The following is a 22,116-nucleotide window of genomic DNA, read 5'->3' as shown; positions in this document are numbered from 1 at the left end:
ACTTAAAACATTATACAAAAAATTAGGCAATTGAGATATTAATTATGAATCATTCATTTGATCTGGCATTTCTGAGCACCGACCGCGTGGCCCTATATACAGAACCGGACCATATAGAATAAAGAAGGAGAACGTTTTACAGCATAGTATTCTGCAATATTCATATCATATTCATATTAAAATCATATACAGTCGACATTCGAAAATTGTTCGAATACATGTGGTGTTTTAAAAGGAATATTCGAATATAATTTTCGGCCAATTCTGGCAGCTCTCTCTCTCTCTCTCTCTCTCTCTCTCTCTCTCCTCCCCCCCCCCCCATGCCAACCTCTCTCTCTCTCCCTCCCCAAAGTGTGGCCAACCTTTTTCATGTCAAGGACCCCCAGTTCCAGTGACCCCACCCAGCAAGCAAAGATTTGAGTTAAACACGAAAGAATATATATTCAAAGATCTGCACCACATGTTCACGACTTTTCGAAGATAGCAGACCTATATACACGCTCGTAGCGCGCCACTCATTTTTCAACAGCTAAAGTATAACATGACGCTTAAATTAAAACACCAAAAGGTGTTCCCCCGCCCCAGAATGGGCTCAAGCGCTGCACACTCACCCAGCCCCGTGCCAACCTCAGCCAGTTTCGCTTTTCAATTCAAAAGCTTTTGTTGGCACCGGCACTGAATATGCATTTAGACATTTCCAAAGCCAAAGTGTGAAATGAAATAGAATAAATCAATATAAAAGAAAACATAATTGACAAACGTATATGGCCCTACTAGAAAAACACCTCTCCCTTTTTTGCTCTCTGTTTACTAAACTCTCTCTCTCTCTCTCTCTCTCTCTTTTCCCCTTCCTTCTTCCCCTTCCTGTTACTCGCCTTCTCACTTCCTCAGTAGTCTGGAGCGTGGGAACCAGTATTATAGTGCTGCATTGGCATCCAGGGTGTGTGCGTGCGTGCGCGCACGCGTGCGTGTTTGTGTGTGTGTGTGTGTGTGTGTGTGTGTGTGTGTCTCACAGACACCTGATGGAAGTCTGTGCACATATTTTCTGTGCACGTCTGCTTTGAAAGTATACAGACGGAGCGCAGCACACAGCTGGAGTCGGTGCCGTTTTTGGCAGCACAATTAGATTTCAGTTTTAGTGTCAGTCTAGTTTTAGTCAACTAAATATACCATAAGATTTTAGTCGACTAAATCTACGGTTGATTTAGTCTGTATTTCGCCGAGGCCTTGATGCCGTCGTAATGGCTGATTTTACACTCGCGCTGAAGATAGCGGATCTACAAGTTCAGATCCGCGCTGCGACGCGTCGTTGCAAAAGGACTCGTACTGGATCTCTTGTCCCTTCCTTGACAATGTTTTGTCTAGTTTGTATTTGTTGACGAAATTGTCAGTATGTGTAAAACTAATATAGTTTTAGTCATCATAGCTTAAAAGTTTCCGTTTTCGGCAGGGAAAAGAGGTAGTCGGACGAACGGTTTTCGTCTTAAGTTTTAGTCGACGAAAACAACACGCGCAGCATCACGGGGGGGGGGGGGGGGTTATAGGCATCAGGATATACGGCTGAACCTTACGGGGAGCATTTTTAAGTTTAATTGACACTAATTAACACTAATTAACAACCTTCCCTATAGCCAACCCTGCGTATAGGAACCCAACGAGATGAAACGGTATAACGGCTACGGATAATTTATAAATGGTGTGAATGTTTGAGAAAGTGTGACATGTGACATTCACCTCACGCAGAAACCCTTGTGTGGCCCAATTAAATTACTACACAAACACAGTCAATTGAGTAAGCCCTTTCTCGCCCACTATGTGCTGTGCCGTGCATGCACGTGCTTCTGCACGTACACACACACACACACACACACACACACACGCGCGCACACACGCTATATAAGGCATTCACTTCTAGTCATTTTTGAGTGGTGCAACCACACTCCTTTACGGAGCTGTGTGTGTGGCTGGGTGGGTGCGTCTGAGCACGGAAACAGCATGGTTGTTTTCCACCAACCTGTGCGCAACCTAACACACACACACACAAACACACATTAACTATGGTGATTTCGGGTGTACCAGTACAGTGCAGTGACAGTACAATACAGTATAGAGAGGGTTCAGTATACAGGCACCCCCACACGGTATAACTGTCATTTCTCAACAGTTTTGGACGCGGGGCGGCTCGCCAGAATCGGGACAGCACCCTGGGTGCGTTCCTGTGGGGTCAGTACAGTTACAGTACAGTACAGTATAGAGGGTACAGTAGAGGGACCCCCCACCCACACGGTAAACTGTCATTGCTCAGCCGTTTGGGACACGGGGCGGCTCGCCGGAATCGGGGGTGCGTTCATGTGGGTCTGGAACTTCCGCCCCCCCACCCGCACAGAGTTGCACCACTCACTTCACACGTGTGTGATTTTTACTAGTTGACTAGTTTACTACTTTGTTTAAAAGGTAGAGTAAGTGATTTAACTTAATTCAAATATCACTTATTTTTTTGTTTTGTTGTGATAATCCTCTCTACTATAGAGTGTGCTGACCATATAAGGAGTTCCTCCCTGTCCCCAGTTAACCCCTGGGGGTCAAAAGACCTTTCGGTTTCGTTTTTGACTCTCTATCCTGATTGGACGAAGGCTTAGGTCCCACAGCCAAAAACGAAACCTAAGGTTTTTTGAGTGAAATCACTTACTCTACTTTTAACAAAAGCTGTCTTTATACTTCTCTGTCCTTGCTACCGTGCTACTTACCAATGCTGTACTGTATGCGTGAGGGTGTGAGAGACAGAATGTACCCATCATTTGCTAATCGGAGAGCTTTACAATCAGATAAGAGGAGGGTTCACTGAAGCCTGGGTGGGCTTTGGGGGTTACAGTCCCCAGCCAGGGCACGCAAGCACGCTCCACAGCTCTACCCCAATTTAGACCCAGCTTTTGGTGTCTGTCAAACACAAACTCTGTCCTACACAAACATTCAAGACGGAGTGCCACAATTGTTTTGCATTTTTCCAGTTTTGCACGCGTCTATGAGGTGACAAGTATACTTCATTAGAGACCCTGGAGTCGTTTTTATGTGCAATGGTGTATTCACTTTGTATTTAGGGTTTCTTCCTGGAGGCTGAACCCTTGACAGTCAAAACGGGGCCAATGAAATAAACAGTAATATAGTGACACCACACTATCAGCCCCTCCCCTAACCCCTCCCCCTTTACCATACAACTACAGCTGTGGGTGCGGCTTCAGTTCAGGTGGATCACCACCCATCACCACCACCCACCAGGCAAACCAGGCATACTTAATGAACTGGTGGGCGTGCCCACACAAAAACGACATTTTAACAAATACTGTACACTTTTTTTTTAAATAATTATACCTCATTATATAACAAGTAATTAGGTCATATGTCCGCCAAATATGTCGTAAACTTTGCGGCAACACAAACATAAAATAAATGCCATTGACAACGAAGGGAGAGTTTACGTCATAGCAAATCAGCTAACCAATCACACACATTCTAAAGACTAAAATGTTAGGAAGGGGACTAGTGGACAAGAGATCCAGCATAAGTCATTTTACACTTGGTTGCATGCTGAAAATAGCCGATCTACAAGCTCACAATGCGGCGCGACGCGTTGCATTTTCAGCAAGTGTAAAATCAGTCATTGCGAATGCGAAAATACATTTCAGTCGACTAAATCAACTGTAGATGTATATAGTCGACTGAAATCTCATGATATTTAGTCGACTGAAACTAAGACAGACACCGAAGCATTCCAGGTGACAAAAATGTGACTCAAACTAAATGAAAACTATTCCAAGAGACTGCGCGACTAAAACAAAAAAATGTGCTGCCAAAAACAGACTGTGTATACCGTATACGGTACGATGGGTACTGCGTGTCTCATATGAGTATCTGCAATGCTACGCACAGCAGCGCTATAGTTCATTACGACTCTCTGTGGGCATCGATGTCGGTCAGGCGGACTATTTCAGATTCACATGAGAAAGGAGGAAGCGAGGGGGAGAGAGAGGGCCGACTTAGAATAAGCTAATGACGTCAACGGCACCCACAGTATAGGGTAAACATGAACGTTTCCGCCGTGAATTATTAGGTATATATACCCTATATTTAACCGTTTGTGAACTCAGAATGACGAAAAAGGAAGACATTCTGGTGTACGTATAATATACGCCACACGCTCACACAGCAACTTGGCCTCCCTTGCATGTGAGACACACAGACGTTCTTGGTTCTCGGGTAGCGTTCCGTTTAAAATAGATATGGTCCTATATACAAACACACAAAATGACCACGATACCCGCAGGGTCCCGTTAAAATCTAAACCGATATTAACCCATTCAGCGCGAGCATTTATTGAAAAATTAGGATCTAATTCAAGCCAGCATTTTTTTTTTTTTTTTAGCTCTTATTTTGAAAAGCCACATTTTCACTCGACCAGAAGTGGATTATCCCTGCCAGATAGACGTCGCCGAGACAACCTTTGTTTACATGATGGATCTATGCTGGAGCACTGGAGAGCTACACATCGCCGGCTCTGTGCCGTCAAAGACACGCCGTTTTGACCAAAAATGCCATCTGGGACAAGGAATAGGAGATACAGGCGATTGAAAGAAACGGATAGAATGGATTCTTATGGCGACGACGATCTAAGATGAACGATCCAGTGCTGTGCTATAACAACACAGCTAGCTAACCCGGCTAACGTGAGTAGCATTATGTGTCGCTCGACCGAATGCACTATAAAAGCGCAATAATTGACAAAGGTCTTCGGCAATGGCGGTAGAATAGTACGTCCTTTATCCATCCGTTGTTGTTGTGTATAGGTGGAGAAACCCGTTTTCATTTGAGGAGTATAAGACGTCTGGCTAAAAGAAAAAGCAGCACACCTCCTTACCTGACAGCGGCTGAAGACGTCACTGACGTCGGGCTGGACGTTGAAGTGTCTCAGGACCCTCGTGGCCTGGTCCAGGGCTTTCTCCGAGCAGTCGAGAGACAGACAGCGACCCTCGCCCACCTGGGACCGCAACTGGAGGAGCAAAGAGGAGATTAAAGGTACAGTAAGTGATTTCACTCAAAAAACCTTAGGTTTCGTTTTTGGCTGTGGGACCTAAGCCTTCGTCCAATCAGGATAGAGTCAAAAACGAAAGGTTTTTTGACCCCCCCCAGGGGTTAACTGGGGACAGGGAGGAACTCCTTATATGGTCAGCACACTCTATAGTAGAGAGGATTATCACAACAAAACAAAAAAATAAGTGATATTTGTGAAATCACTTACTCTACCTTTAAAAAAATATTTTAGTCATACGGCTGTGTCACTCACAGAAAAAAAAAAATATATATATTTTTTCTTTTTAGATTAGATAGTACACATTATTACAGAGCCCCCTGAGTGGCCATGGAAAGAAGAATATATCTTCTGGTCCGGACCAGACGTTATCTCGCCCGGACCAGATATTATTACTGTTTGATGAGGTCCAGAGCAACATAATGGAATGTCAAGAGCAGGTCAGCTCCATATATGGAGATCTAAGGGTGGCAGCGGGGGCAGTGTCTTGAGTGTACACAGGGTTTGATGAGGAGGGCCCCATGTGTAGGGCCGGGCCTTCATTTCCGGGCCTGTTGAGAACTATAGTTTTATTCGCCAGGCAGCCGTGCGCGGCCGCACTGATAACCGTCCAGTTTAAAATGGACAGGTTATCAGTCAAAAGGGAGACATCGAAGAGGAAGGACGGGTGGGGAGGGATCAACATATGGAATGTATAAGAACAGGTCAGCTCCATATACAGTATATGTACAGTGTCGTGATCTTCACGTATTATTATAGAGACCGCCATATATGGAGCGCGTCGCGAGGCGTGACGGACTGACAACCATGTAATGGTGGCGTGGCGCCGGATCGACTGACATGGTTTTTCAAGGTAATCGATGAGCACTAAAACATGTTTGGGTTCGATTTGAGTTTCTTTATACTTACGGTCTGGTATGGCATTCCACAGGTGAGTATGGTACGGTCCTCGGTTCGAGCCAACTGGATGATAAAACACAAAACAAACATTCATGGAGAATAGCGTTCAATTCAGCTACTGTTACATGAGTACTGTGTCTGTGGAGGACGCACACACACACACACACACACACACACACACACACACACACACACACACACACACACACACACACACACACACACACACACACACACACACACACACACACAGGCTTGTAGGCCAGTGGTTCCCAAAGTGGGGTCCAGGGACCCCTATGGGTCCGTGAGGGAGTTACAGAGGGTCCTCAGCTAAATGATAGTTAGGAAGCAAATGGACCCTTATGGGTCTGAAACTCTGAGAGTGTATACTACACAAGTAAAGTTAAATTAACTTTGATTTTGCAATATACAGTGGGGTCCCAGAGATGGAAATGGGGAACGGTAGCCTAATTCAGGTCAAACTGGGGGGGGGGGGTCCTTGAAATGAAAATGGCTGAAAATCATTGCTAGAGCCGTACAAATCTTCTGTTATGGGGGGAGGTCCCTGGGCTTATATTTTCAAATGGGGGTCAGTGGGCTAATGAGTGTCAATTTGTGGGGTCCTTGACATGAAAAAGTTTGGGAACCTACTGTTGGTAGTGTAATACCAATAATGAATGTAAAAAAATCGATTACATATTGGGTGCTCGTTACATTTTGGTGGGTGCTCCTACATTTTTTCTGGTGCTCCTTCATTCTGAACTTAAAAAATGTTGATTTCGAAGCCCTGCCTCATAGGTAGAACAAAAGTGCGGTGTGACCGTTCCCTCACAAGAGAATATCTCCACTCAAAAGAAAAATAAACTCTTGGCATTTTGTATGGAGTCATATATGCCATAGATATGTCACTGGTCACGTGAACTCTCCTGAGATCCACATGGAAGCCACGCAGTGTTGTTTTCGTCGACTAATACCGAGACGAAAGAGGTTCGCCGACTACCTTTTTTTCACTGGCGACAACTAAATGGAAACTAAACGAGAACTAAGCTATGACGACTGAAAGTGAGGCTAAATATATTGACAATTTCGTCAACAAACAAAAAACTATAGATTAAAATGTTAGGAAGGGACTATAGTGGACGAGAGATCCAGTACAAATAAAAGACAAGTCATTTTACAATTGGTTTCGTGCTGAAAATAGCCGATCTACAAGCTCGCAGCGCGTCGCAGCGCAACGCGTTGTGAGCTTGGAGATCGGCCGTTGTCAAAATCAGTCATTACGACGGCATCAACAAAGCGACCAAAAACACACTATAGTCGTGTGAAGGTTGACCGGACTGCCCAGGCTGAAGGCTCCAAGAATCAGACAACTGTCCAAGAAGGCCATTTTGTTGGTTTTTATTTACCCCAAAGTCTCCAAACGTCAACCAGGCAGTGCAATATTCACAGTGAGGGACTGTCCAGAAATTAAGTAACAGGCCAAAAGAAGAGCAACTTGAGGTAACTACCTTAACCCGCCCATGGAAGGTCCCCGGGAGGCAGCTCTCTTCCTCAGCTGCTCAATATAGACAAATCCACAGAGGCCATTACTGAGGTGTAATCCATGGAGCAGGTGCTCCGTAGGCCAGGTGTGGCTAATCAGTGCTGCTGTGCTTAATGGTACACCTCAGTAATGGCCGCACCCAGGCAACCCTCTGTGGATTTGTCTATAGCTTGCCTAGACCAAACTGAACTCCTGTATGCAGATTCAGCCACCATTTTATACCAGGTGGGTCGTACCAAGAACAACACTCACAGTAATTAGTATCATTTAACTTAAACTAAGGCCCATAAGTTATACACAATTACACTATTAGGACTATTAATCCATTTACATTTCATAATTCAGGCAAGCACTTTACCAACACATTTGGCCTATATAATTAGAAAAGATACAATATAAAAAAGAAACCCACACCCCTCTCCTCTACAGCACTTGGCACCTCCCAATCAACCGGCTGATTGCCAGCACAGGAGAGGACAGGTGTGCTGCAGGAATTCATGATATTCATTATATTGAGACATACGAAACATACCACTCCCCACAGTCACTTCCAAGCTGGCCAGCGATAATTAATCAGAAGCAATTGTGTATTCAGATGTGTGTGTGTGTGTGTGTGTGTGTGTGTGTGTGTGTGTGTGTGTGTGTGTGTGTGTGTGTGTGTGTGCATTGTCCCCGTTTGCCTCCATAGGGCACGGGTTGCCCCGTGACAACACTAACACATTCCAAGTGACTAAAATGTGACTAAAGCTAAATGAAGTTTAGACTACGACTAAAGAAATTGGCTGCCAAAAACAACACTGTTTGCTTGGCGTATCATTCATAGTATTAAAAGGATAGAGACTGAACCGGAGCGATAGGTTGGAACGTAGCGCGTGGAAGGAACACGTTATTCCAACCAGTTCCTTTCCCCCTCCATCAGGCGCCCCGGCTGGCCAGGGGGGAGGCAGTTTAGAGACCAGGATTACTGCATGTTTTTGTGAGGGTACCTACCCTATAGGGGACACGGGGAGAACATGCAAACTCCACACAGAAAGGCCCTTTCGCCAACCCCCGCCTTCGGGTATATGGGCACTGATGACGCGGAGGAGGAAACACGCCGCCAGCGCCCACAGCGTCCCGAGCGGGAATCTAACCCAGGACCTTCTAGCTGTGAGGCGACAGCACTTTACCAACTGTGCCACCGTGCCCCCGACCAGATCTTATTTTAATGATGTTTTCGTGGGGGGACAAGAAACGCGTTCCTTGGGGGGGGGGGGGGGGGGGGTTTCACGCTCAAGCCCCCTTTGATGTCTGTGTGTGCACGTGCCTGCCTGTGGCTGTATTATGTATGTATACACACGGCGCCTCAGACTCACCTCAGCCGCCACTCTGTGGTCGTCGCCGTTCTCCAATATGGCCACGTCCACGCCCAGACAGCGCAGACAGCGGCCCAGGCCCTGTAGCATGTTGTCGCACACGACTCGGAACTGCTGGGGCCTCATCGGAGGGCCCGGCGGCGGGCCCTTTTCCTGACCGTGGGATGTTGTCGTAGCTGACCCTCGGTGTCCCTGAATGAACAACACAGCACTATGGACTGAGAATTGAACTTAAAAAAAACATTACATTTTGTTTCCTTTTTCTTATACTTCCAGAATGGCTGTCGGTTATAGCTGTCGATTATAGCGTTAACCCATTTCTGACCCGAGATCAGATTCATACGAGGTTTTCCCCACTGGACACACACACTGGTCTGATTATAACCCATTCTGACCTGAGATCAGATTCTAAAAATGTCACAGTCGTTCTTGGATTTTTCAAAAATAGCAGACCTACAAGCTCGTAGCGCGCCACTCGGTGGCGCGCTATGAGCTTGTAGATCTGCTATTTTTCAATAGCTAAAGCATAACATGATGCTAACACCAAAAATGGGTTCCCGTTTAGAATGGGTTAACTAGTTTACTAGTCGACTAGTTGTTTAACCCATTCTGACCCGAGATCAGATTCTAAAAAAAATGTCTGTTTCTGGAAAAAGCTGTTTCTGTGTCAGTCGTTCTTCGATTTTTCAAAAATAGCAGACCTGCAAGCTTGCTATGAGCTTGTAGATCTGCTATTTCTCAATAGCTAAACAAAGCATAACATAATGCCAAACACCAAAAAGGGGTTCCCGCACAAAATGGGTTAACTATACCTAAAAATGTGGAACATTTGTACATTCAAAAACTGTGTACATGTCTATGTCTATTAGTTATGTGACTATAACTAAAATCTACCTGATCTTGAGGCCTACAAAATCGGGTAAAATAAATAAATTATTATTATTATTATTAATGCTTAATGCCCTAGTGCGTGTGTGCGTGCGTGCGTGCTTGCGTGTGCGACCATGAGAGTGCGAGCATGAGTGAGTTTCGATTTATTGATTGATTACTTTATTAAATCAGAAATGTAAAACAGCACGAGGTACAGTCAGAGATGTAAGGCTAAAAAGAAAACATAAAAGAAGCACATGGTATACAGTCAGACATTAAGGCTAAAATACAACAAACAAAAAAAGGTCCACATGCCGCGTGTATCGGTTCTTGACCCCGACCCCGTCCAAGAAAAGCAAGGACCTCGTTTTTGCCTTGCAAATAAAAATGAAAATGTTCCACTTGACCCCGTAGCGCGCCACCGAGTGGCGCGCTACGAGCTTGTAGGTCTGCTGTTTTTGAAAAATCGAAAGAACGACTGACATTTTTTTAGAATCTGATCTCAGGTCAGAACGGGTTAATCAGACCAGTGTGTGTGTCCTAGTGGAAACCTCGTATGAATCTGATCTCAGGTCAGAATGGGTTAATTGAAAGAAACAGTAGACTGTCATGGATCCCAAGGACCCCCAAATTGACACTAATTTGCCTGCAGACCCCCCCCATTTGAAAAGGCATGACAGGGACCCCCCAATAAGCGAAGACTTTGACGTCTCTAGCAGTGATTCTCAACCAAGTAATTGAGCTTAACCCATTTTGGGGGGGGCGGGAACCCCTTTTGGTGTTTTAAGCATTATGTTGTATACTTTTAGCTATCGGGGGAAAATAGCAGATCTACAAGCTCATAAGCGCGGGCACTCTGAGCCGCGCTGATAGCCCATAGGTCCGCTATTGTATAGGTCTGCTATTTTTGAAAGATCGTGAAAAATGTAGTGCACATCTTTCAATATATATTCTTTCAGAGCCAATGTTTTTAAACTCAAACCTTTGCTTCTTGGGGGGGTCAGATGGGGTCGGCGGGCCAATTACATATAATCTTAGGGGTCCTTGACATGAAAATGTTTGAGAATTCAAATTTACACGTAATATAATGTAACTCGATTGCGCCACTGGGTGGCCGTACGTGGCCTTGCAAGCTTTTTTTGTTTTTAATAAGGTGGCCCTTGGGGAAAAAAAGGAAACTCCCCCCCCTCTTGTCAGGTGAAAAGAAGCGGCTTTGGACTCCTCATGCATTGGAGGAAGCATGAGGTCAAGTCCGTTGCTCTCTCTCCCCAGAAGTTGGCAGAGAGAGTTACCGTATAGAGGCCCAGGATTACATTAGATAATTGACACTGGGGTGGGATAGAAAAAATGGCTTAACAAAATCGTAGGATAAAAAAAAAAAAAAAAAAAAACAACATTATCCACAGGATCACACTAATTGCAGGTGCACACAAATTAAATGTCTTTCTTGAAAACACACTTGGGACAATTCCGTTTATCCTCAGTGTGCGTATGTTTCACGATCCCTCGAGGGGCTATAGGGGGCAAAAGGGGGGGGGGGGGGGGGGCTTCGTTTAGCCAGCGTTCGATTTTCGACACCGAGCATCGGCAAGCTATGAATTAACCCATTTTGGGGCGGGAACCCATTTCGGTGTTATAGCATCATGTCGTGCTTTAGCTATTGGAAAAATAGCAGATCTACAAGCTCGTAGCGCGCCACTTGTAGGTCTGCTATTTTTTAAAAATCGAAAGAACGACTGACATTTTTTTTTAGAATCTGATCTCAGGTCAGAACGGGTTGATCGGACCAGTGTGTGTCCAGTCAGTGGAGACACCGTGTGAATCTGATCTCAGGTCAGAACGGGTATGAATCGAGGCCCTCTCTCTCTATACCATTTGACCATTTGCGCCGGCCTTGGCGTGGCGGTCCCGCTTGGCCTGTCTGTCCTTTGGCTTCTTGACCTTGACCTTCTCGTAGCCGCCGCCACCGCCGCCGCCGGAGCCGGACCTCGTTTGGAAATTGGCGGGCAGCCCAAAGGACGCCGGGTCGCCGGCGAGGGCGGAGTGGACCTCCAGGAGACAGTAGGCGTCCAACGCTGAGAACGTTAAGTTAAGGACAGCGAGAGAGAAAAGGGGGTTATAGGAATCCACCTAGTCTGGAGGTTGAATATTGTCCGTGGAACCACGGAGACTAGGCATGTAACGATATATCGTATATCGCGATATATGGATATTATATCCCGACGATATGTATCGATTTATAAAAAAATATATATGGTCGTTATTGATGCTCATTTATACATCAAGGAAGGCAATTATCTTTGCAATGTAGTTAAATAAAAATTGTGAAAAAAGCTTTGGGGGGGGAAGATAAATCATAAAAGAAAAAAGAAATTGGTCATTTGTCTGGAAAATCATTGTTGAAAATATCGTGAAAAATGGTATCGTGAACCTCATATCGTGATACGTATCGTATCGTGAGTTGAGTGTATCGTCACATGCCTAACGGAGACTGTTGTGCCACTGTCAAGACAATACAGGGGGGAAAAAAACCAATAGGCTATAGAGGTTTTGAGTGAAATCACTGAATATACCTTTAAAGACTTTTTACGCCGCGGACAAAGCCAATTCTTGTCGTGACAAATCATGACAACAAACACAATGTTTTGGACCAAACAAAGAATTAGAAAGTAGGAAAAAAAACAGGCAGGTTACAACACTTTTTTTGTTTGTTTTTCTTCTTAGTAATTATCTGTTTGGTCCAAAATATGGTGTGTTTGTTGTCAAGACTCGAGTTGGCTTCGTATGACGCTTAAAAGGTCTTTAAATAAATACGTTTTGAAAAGCCTATGGAGAAGATGAATGCGAGAATCATGTCCTGGGCCACTGCATTGTATAATCCCCATAGGGGGATTTTTAGGTCGCCTCATATAAGAACTGTACAGTGTCTCCAATCGACTGACTGGAGAGAAAACGCTAATGTTACCGCTACTGAATTTGTCAAACTTTCGCTAGAAACAAGACGGTCGTAAACGACACAGAGACACACCTCTCCGACAATATCGCACCAGAGACCACAATTCTTATATGAGACCATTTTAAAGATGACCCCATCTCCATAGAAAAGAAAAAAAACTATATTCTTTCAGAGCGAACTTTTTTAACTCAAATCTTTGCTTCGGGGGGTCCCTGGAACAGCAATATTTTTAGATGGAGTCATGGAGGTCGGTGGCCAAATACATATAATTCTAGGGGTCCTCGGCATGAAAATGTTTGAGAACCGCTGACGCATAGAAACATGGGGGTTTTTCAGAAAACTGTCAGGATTTAGAAAGACATTTTGTAGAATCGTCCTCAGGTCTAAATGGGTTAAACACATTTAAATCGGATGATCTGGCCAGGCACACATTATATGACCAATTCTCGTACAGGGGCGCTAATCAACCACCAGATTGCCCAACAATGGTGTGTGTATAGAGGCCTAAAAAGGAACAACACATCTCTAGAACTATTAACCCATTTTTGGGCAGGACCCCCTTTCGGTGTTAGCATCATGTTACGCTTTAGCTATTGAAAAATAGCAGATCTGCAAGCTCATAAGCGCGCCACCGAGTGGCACGCTACGAGCTCGTAGGTCAGCTATTTTTGAAATATCGAAGAACCACTGACATAGAAACATAGGCTTTTTCAGAAAACTGTCAGGATGTAAGAAGACATTTTTTTTAGAATCTGATCTCGGGTCAAAAAATGGGTTAACGGTATCCAAAGCTACCTATAGTTCAACTGACGCGCGGCCGTAGAGGAGCAGCGGAGCCGGGGAGCCGTATATATCATCATCTCTTACCTGCGTATTTGATTTGGCTGACGCGTAGCGGGCGTTTGTCCCACATGGACAGCTGGTCCGATTTGTCCAGGGGCTTCCCCAGGACCTGTTTGACCATCAGGCTGAGGCCTTTCTCTCCTTGGGACGGCCGGTCACACCGAATCTATAGGAGAGGAGGAGGAGGAGCACGTCGTCAGAATCAGTGTTTTTTTTGGCAGCAAATTTCTATTTTAGTTTTTAGTCGTTAGTCTCTTTAGAATAGTTTTCACTTGGTTTTAGTCACATTTTAGTCACCTGGAATGTTCTAGTGTTTAGTCTAAAAATGTGTTTTGACAGGCCTTGATGTCGTTGTAATGACATATTTGACACTTTGGTTGCATGCTGAAAATAGCAGATATATCTGCTATTTTCAGCATGCAACCCAGCATAAAACTGGATCTCTTGTCCACTAGACCCTTCCTAACATTTTAGTCTAGTTTTTATTTTGCCGACGAAATTGTCAGTCTTGTCTTAGTTTTAGTCATCAGAGATTCGTTTTTATTTAGTTTTAGTCAGTGAAAAAAAAGGTATAGTCGGCAAACATTTTTCGTCTTAGTTTTTTAGTCGACGAAAACAACACTGGTCAGAATGGAATGGGATTCTTGGGCCTTCACATTATCTCATCGCAAAACTCACACACACCGTGTTGTTTTTTGGCAGCACATTTTTCTATTTCAGTTTTAGTCATAGTCTCAAAGTCAAAGTCGTACGATTTTGTCACACACACACGTTTACCGCAGTGAATCATTTGATTAGTAGACTTGACCCCCCCCCAATCCAACCCTTTGATGCCGAGTGTCGAGCAGGGAGGCACGGGGTCCCATTTTTATACAGTCTTTGGTATGACCCGGCCGGGGATCGAACCACCGACCTCCCAGTTCCAGGGCGGACACTCTAACCACAAGGCCACTGAGCTGGTTATACTCTTGAATAGTTTTCATTTAGTTTCAGTCACATTTTAGTCACCTGGAATGCTTTAGTGTTTGGTCTAGTTTTAGTCGAATCTGCAGTTGATTTAGTCGACTCAAATGTATTTTGGCGGTGCCTTGATGCCGTCGTGATGGCTGTTTTTACACTTGCTGAAAATAGCAGATCCACAAGCTCACAACGTGTCGCAGATCTGCTATCTTCAGCATGGAACCAATTGTAAAATGAGATATACTGGATCTCTTGTCCACTTTTTGACAAAATCGAGAGTATATTTAGTCATAGTTTTAGTCACCGTGGCTTAGTTTTCATGTCGTTTTTGTCAGTGAAAAAAGGTAGTCTACGAATATTTTTCGTCATAGTGTTAGTCGACGAAAACAACACTGCTCACAAACCTTACGTTGGTCCTGAACCCTTCGTTTGTGGCCTTATTACAATATGATAACAACATTGACACCAAAATGTGGATTTCATCATCTATTAAAATACGGTTGATGGTTGAAGGAGTCTATGGCTAGTATGTCCCCATAATAACCCATTCTGGGGGCGGGAACCCCATTTTGGTGTTTTAAGTATTATGATATACTTTAGTTGTTGAAAAATAGCAGATCTACAAGCTCGTACACCTGAGGACGACTTCTAAATCATGACAGTTTTCTGGAAAAACCCATGTTTCTATGTACAGCGGTGCTCAACCTTTTTCATGGCAAGGACCCCCAGAATTATACAGTACGTATTTGGCCGACAACCCCCATCTGAAAATATGTTGTTCCAGGGAACCCCCTCCCCAGAAGCAAAGATTTAAGTTAAAAACCTTGGCTCCGAAAGAATATATATTCAAAGATTTGCACCACATTTTCACGATAGAAAAAAAAAATAGCAGACGAGTTATGCTTTAGCTATTGAAAAATAGCAGACCTACAAGCTCGTAGCGCGCCACCGAGTGGCGCGCTACGAGCTTGTAGGTCTGCTATTTTTTGAAAAATCGAAGAACGACTGACATTTTTTTAAATCTGCAAAAAAATTTTTTTTAACACAATGGGTGTTTATTACGGTAGTGTGAGACATATCGACCGCAGAATCAGTCTAATCTTCACTAGTGTGTGCAACTTGCCTGAAGTTATTGTGACCTTACCTGTTCATGGAGTTTCTTCAGATCTAGGACCGCCTCGACTTTCAGTGGCTCCTGCAACAACTGGGGCCAGGTAGCCGACAGGCACCTCAGGTCTCCACTTATGTCGTACGCTGTGACCAGAAGGAGGTTCGGGGGGTGGAGAGATGGAAAAGAAGAGGAGGCATGGAAAAGAGTGGAAAAAAGCGGTGAAAAGAAAACGCAGATACAATTCTTTGAACGTCAATAATGTGAACGTGTGCAAGTATCAGTGACGTAAATTACGTTTTCAATAATAATAATAATAATAAGCTTTATTTATATAGCACCTTTCATGCGGGGTTGCAGTTCAAAGTGCTTCACAGGCAGGATATACAGTGCATCAAGTGCTTTTACAGTTATAGGTAATGTAATGAGTCCCGGGGATGCAGGGATGGTCTTTTAGATCGGGGTTTTTTCAATAAACCCCCGTTGCTTTTAATAACTTACAGGAGTTACTTACTGTATGGTGTGTGTGTGTGTGTGTGTGTGTGTGTGTGTGTGTGTGTGTGTGTGTGTGTGTGTGTGTGATATGAAATGTGAGCTTACCATAATCACAGTAATCCTTGATCATAATCTATCATATTCAAACAAAATCACTGTATTTAATTAGATATTATATTGATATTATAGCTATTTTTTCCAGCTCCCTGTGGTGCGTGAACCCCCCACCACTATGGTGTGGGGTGGGTCTATGATGGACCCCGCCACGCACAATAGCGGTGGTCCCCAGGCTGCTCTTAGTCCGGATGGTGGTCCCTGGGTCAAAATCAGTTAGATGAGTCCCAGGGACATTTTATGAGTCCCACTTCAATGACGTTAGGAGTCATATTTTTCATATTTTTTTTACAAATTGCAGCATTTAACTCCCATTTCATTTCATGTGGTCATATACATGTAGAAAACAGATGAAGAAATGCTTATTATGACTAAAGCTATTCCACAATGCTACGCCAGACTTCCCGGTCCTTCATTTGCCACCCCCAGTCCCTGCCTATATACTGAAGGATGTGTCCTTAGCGATGACATCAGGGAACGACAGCTTTCTCTACCTCTGGTCCGCCCTGAGGCAGGACTCCAGAGAAGAAGGGAAGATGTGTAACCTCATTGTCGGCTCTGTAAGCAGTGGCCCGGCAAACTGTGCTCTTCATGGATCGGACTAGTGAAGAAACACGGGGGAAGGTCGCCGTATATTGGATTAGTCGATGGGTGGCAACTTCAAAGACAAGATTTTGCGCTCTCATTAGAAGGCGGGTGTCCGACAGAGTCGTACAGTATAGCGCATCCCGTGGATGCAGAGGTCGTTTTATTATTACCCCTTAACTATAAACTGCGTTTTGGGGATGCAAAATGCACCCTATTTTAATCTCTGCTACTATAAATGCGCCACGTCTCTGTGTGTCTGCGTGCGTGCATGTGTGTACGGTTGTATTGCACATACGTTATGTAACTCGAGAACCGTTTGCCCGACCGACTGCTAATTCGACACGGTTCTCCAGAACCACCACAAAAGGCTCTGCTCAGGCTCTGCCAGTGGGCCTAATCCCGGGACTCATTACATTGAAAACCTACTTACGTCACTGTAGTAGGTCATTTTAACTACTTTTTTACTTCACCCACGTGGTCCAGTTGAAAATGTATGGTGGGCTAACTGACTGGAATATACTGTATACATTGAATTCAAACAAGAGATTGGAAATGGAAACGTACTCATAACAACAACAATAATTACTTTCAATTCAACCCCCACCGCAACACGCTATAGGAACTCACCCAGTTTAAGAACTTTGCCGTCAGAGAAGAAGGCCCTGACGAAGCCCAGGGTTTCTTCATGTTGACGTAGACCACTGTCGGACATGTCCAGCAGGAAGACCTGGTCCGACACGGCCAGCTGGACCACGGCAACGCGCTGCACGGAGACCACCAGCGGAGCCCACCACTCCATGTCCACCCCCACTACACCACCTTCCTAGAGAGAGAGAGAGAGAGAGAGAGAGAGAGAGTTAACCAGCGCACCACTCCATGTCCACCCCCACTACACCACCTTCCTAGAGAGACAGAGAGAGAGAGAGAGAGAGTTAACCAGCGCACCACTCCATGTCCACCCCCACTACACCACCTTCCTAGAGAGACAGAGAGAGAGAGAGAGAGAGTTAACCAGCGCACCACTCCATGTCCACCCCCACTACACCACCTTCCTAGAGAGACAGAGAGAGAGAGAGAGAGAGTTAACCAGCGCACCACTCCATGTCCACCCCCACTACACCACCTTCCTAGTGAGAGAGAGACAGAGAGAGAGAGAGAGTTAACCAGCGCACCACTCCATGTCCACCCCCACTACACCACCTTCCTAGAGAGACAGAGAGAGAGAGAGAGAGAGAGAGAGAGAGAGAGAGAGAGTTAACCAGTGCACCACTCCATGTCCACCCCCACTACACCACCTTCCTAGAGAGAGAGAGAGAGAGAGAGAGAGAGAGTTAACCAGCGCACCACTCCATGTCCACCCCCACTACACCACCTTCCTAGAGAGAGAGACAGAGAGAGAGAGAGAGAGAGTTAACCAGCGCACCACTCCATGTCCACCCCCACTACACCACCTTCCTAGAGAGAGAGACAGAGAGAGAGAGAGACAGAGAGAGAGAGAAGAGAAGAGAAGAGAAGAGAAGAGAAGAGAAGAGAAGAGAAGAGAAGAGAAGAGAAGAGAAGAGAAGAGAAGAGAAGAGAAGAGAAGAGAAGAGAAGAGAAGAGAAGAGAAGAGAAGAGAAGAGAGAGAGAGTTAACGAGCGGAGCCCACCACTCCATGTCAACTCCAACCAGTGTTGTTTTTGGCAGAATTTTTTTATTTTAGTTTTAGTCACAGTCTCTTGAAAAAATTTCATTTAGCTTTAGTCACATTTTAGTCACCCGGAATGTTTTAGTGTTAGTCTAGTTTTAGTCGACAAAATATCATACGATTTTAGTCGAATAAATCTACAGTTGATTCAGTCGAACAAAATGTGTTTTGGCGCGGGCCTTGATGTCGTCGTAATTACAGTTATTTTTTCACTTGCTGAAAATAGCCGATCTACAAGCTCACAACGCGTTGCGCTGTGGGCAACTAATTGTAAAATGACTTGATACTGGATCTCTTGTCCACTATAGTCCCTTCCTAACATTTTAGTCAAGTTTTTATTTGTTGACGAAATTGTCAGTATATTTAGTCTTAGTCGTCATAGCTTAGTTTTCATATAGTTTCCATTTAGTTTTTGTCAGTGGAAAAAGGTAGTCGACGGACATTTTTCGTCTTGGTTTTAGTTTTCCAACTACACCACCTTCCTAGTGAGAGAGAAGAAATTAACTTGTTCTGAATTACACGGGAACCGGTTCCGTTCTTCTTCGTATTTAGTTCATGAGAGCCAGACGTCTTCTATTCACGAGTTGCCCTTGCAATTCGCAGAGTTGCCCGAGTTATGTTTTCATTGGTTAATCCACGTTTTCTTTTTTTTAATCATTTTTAAATCATACGGGCAATCCACCGGACAGAATGGGGGATATGAAATGCGTTTTGATGACGTCATCGCAAAAAAGGTCCGTCGCGCCGGCGTGCAAAGGGTTATGGGAAATTGAGTCCCATTGTTTACAATGCCTGGCGAATCTGCCCTGAGGAAGAAGCCATGTGCAGCCCGGGCTGTTTTAGTGATCGCCGCTATGGAATACTTGTCTACACTACAACAAGCGATTACACCGCTTTAAAATGGATTTTCATGACAAGCAACTCAGCGGTCTGTGCACAGGGCTGCACAAAGGTAACTTTAAACATAGGACAAAGACGCCCGGATATTGTTGGCAATCAACCTGTTAAATTGTTTATGGGATCAATATAAGTACATTAATATATGATAACCCTTTCAATAATAGTAGCTTCTATATATTTGTATTCGCATATTGTCCTATATAATGCCTCATTTGCATATTTAAATCACCAAAAAGATTTGAACCGGCTCCCAACCGGTGGAAAGGGGACCACAGTGAAATCCTTAATGTTCATTCAAATCGGGTTAATGTTAACCCATTCTTGGTGTTTTAAGCATTATGTTATGCTTTAAGCTGTTGAAAAAATCAAAGCAAAAGCAGATCTACGAGCTTGTAGGTCTGCTTATTTTGAAAAATCGTGAAAATGTGGCCCAAATGTTTGAATATATTCTTTCAGAGCGAACGTTTTTAACTCAAATCTTTGCTCCTGGGAGGTCTCTGGAACAACATATTTTCAGATGCGGCTCGGTGGGCAATTACATATATTTTTGGGGGTCCTTGACATGAAAATGATTGAGAACGACTGACATAAAAACATAGGGCTGCGCACGCAGCGACCAGCAGAGTAGACGGATTGTTTGTTTGTACTGTTTACTGTTGTTTATTGTTGTAACGTCTATGCTCCCGTACGGATTACCGACAAGTTTAAGAGTCTCGACAACCGACCTTGTGCTGGCCGTTGAAGTTAAAGAACGATGATCTACACATAGGCTACTTCGCTAGTTCATACTATTCGAGTGTGGCTACGCTAACCGTCAGCTAAGTCTTGAGGAGCTCCACTTTCAGGACTGGAGCCCCGATCATCGATATCAACAATGGACTCTTTTGCCCTGTTTTTGGTGCTGCTAGCGTTTCATTTAGCCTGGGGGCTTGAACACACGCAACTGTCTCCCAGTCAACCTAGCCGAGTCCAATACAACAGAGAACTCTTACTTCGCTGGAATACTCAGCAGGACCCACCGGCAGATCTCACTCTACCCAACCCAGATGACCTTCTGAGACCCGCCGAACGTATTAATCCTCCGGGAGGACAACCGCACAAGGCGAGGAAGCGAGGGAGAAGAGGAGGTGTTCGCCTGAGGAAAAAACAACCCATTACGCGCACTCCACTGCCTTCCATCATCCTCTCCAACGCGCAATCCCTCCGCAACAAATCCGAGGAACTTCAGGCGCTGGTCCAATACAGCCACGACTTCAGAGATACATGTATCTTAGCCTTCACCGAAACTTGGCTATCCGAACTCGACTCCGACGCCGATTGGGCCATCAAAGGGTTCGGGACACCTATCCGACTGGACAGAGATGCCAAAATCACGGGCAAGTCAACCGGCGGGGGGGTGTGTCTATATGTTAACGAGCGATGGTGTAACTCTAAATCTGTTATCATTCGAGAGAGGATGTGTACCCCTGATATAGAGCTACTTGCTATATCTCTAAGACCACCATATCTGCCTAGGGAGTTTCCCCAGATATTCATTACGTTAGTGTACATCCACCCAAGAGCTAACGAAAAGAACGCATGTGAGCAGATACACCAGGTTACACAAAAGTTACAACTAATCTCCCCGGATGCACCGAATATCATAATTGGTGACATGAATCATTGCTCGTTGAAAAACACATTAAGAGACTTCCACCAGCACGTTACATGTCCTACTAGGGGCAGTAAGATTCTAGACCTGTGCTACAGTAATGTGAAAAATGCATATAAATCACTACCCCTCCCGCCCCTGGGTGCATCTGACCACAATTGTGTGCACCTCATTCCTGTCTACCGCACCGCATTACAAAGGGGTAAAGTGCAGTGCATTCGCTTTAAGAACTGGAAGGATGATGATGCCTGTCAGACTCTCCAGGGTCTCCTTGACTCTACGGATTGGGACATGTTTGTCGAATCATCCGCTGACATTGACGAGTTGACTGATGTTGTCACTAGTTGGACCTCATACTGTGAAAGCATTGTTATCCCCACTAAATGTGTCAAAGTGTATCCCAACTCCAAGCCATGGGTATCTAAGTCCCTCAAATCACTTCTTCAAAAGAAGAACAGAGCCTTTAAGGAGGGGAACCTTGTAGAACTACGCAATTTGCAAAAAGAAATTAAAAGAGAAGTCAGGGCTGGTAAAATAAAGTACAAAAACAAAATTGAAGCTCAACTCAAATCAAACAACCTGGGCTCTGCCTGGGCAGGGATGAAAACAATTACAGGGGTGAAAGAGGGAGAAAGGAAAAAGGTTGAGCTGCCCAACTTTACCTCTGATCATCAATTGGCTCAGAGCCTCAATGATTTCTATACTAGATTCGATGTCCATGACTTCAGCAATAACCATTGTGTGTTAAGGAACAGTCTGCAGTCAGCCCCCCCTTTAAAACCCTTTTTTGATGAACAGAGTGTCATCAAGTCCTTTAAAGGTTGTAAGCCTGGGAAAAGTCCCGGCCCAGACAATATTGGGGGTCACCTGATAAAGACTTGCGCTGAACAACTAGGCCCTATCTTTTATTATATATTTAATCTATCTCTTTTCCAGCAGAAGGTGCCATCCCTCTGGAAACAGTCCACCATAGTTCCGGTGGCCAAGAGCAATAAGCCCCAAACGCTCAATGATTTCAGGCCTGTTGCTCTAACTTCCCTGATCATGAAACAATTTGAAAAAC

The 22,116-nt window shown here is 44.6% G+C and overlaps 1 protein-coding gene across 3 annotated transcripts in view; it reads right to left on the bottom strand.

Moving 5' to 3' along the window:
* Positions 1–22,116, bottom strand: part of exd3 (exonuclease 3'-5' domain containing 3) — a 75,311-nt gene that overhangs the window by 33,695 nt on the left and 19,500 nt on the right. For all 3 annotated transcript variants that reach the window (XM_080756516.1, XM_080756518.1, XM_080756517.1), the window contains exons 13-19: positions 17,443–17,638; positions 15,655–15,764; positions 13,575–13,716; positions 11,624–11,826; positions 8,882–9,073; positions 5,993–6,046; positions 4,913–5,044 (exon numbers count right to left, since the gene is read on the bottom strand). In XM_080756516.1, coding sequence (XP_080612642.1) covers positions 4,913–5,044; positions 5,993–6,046; positions 8,882–9,073; positions 11,624–11,826; positions 13,575–13,716; positions 15,655–15,764; positions 17,443–17,638 — 1,029 coding nt within the window. The remainder of the gene's footprint in view (positions 1–4,912; positions 5,045–5,992; positions 6,047–8,881; positions 9,074–11,623; positions 11,827–13,574; positions 13,717–15,654; positions 15,765–17,442; positions 17,639–22,116) is intronic.

The sequence above is a fragment of the Protomyctophum bolini genome (assembly GCF_963924005.1).
Source record: "Protomyctophum bolini genome assembly, chromosome: 22".
NCBI classification, from domain to species: domain Eukaryota; kingdom Metazoa; phylum Chordata; class Actinopteri; order Myctophiformes; family Myctophidae; genus Protomyctophum; species Protomyctophum bolini.
This window is presented reverse-complemented; position numbering and strand designations above follow the sequence as displayed.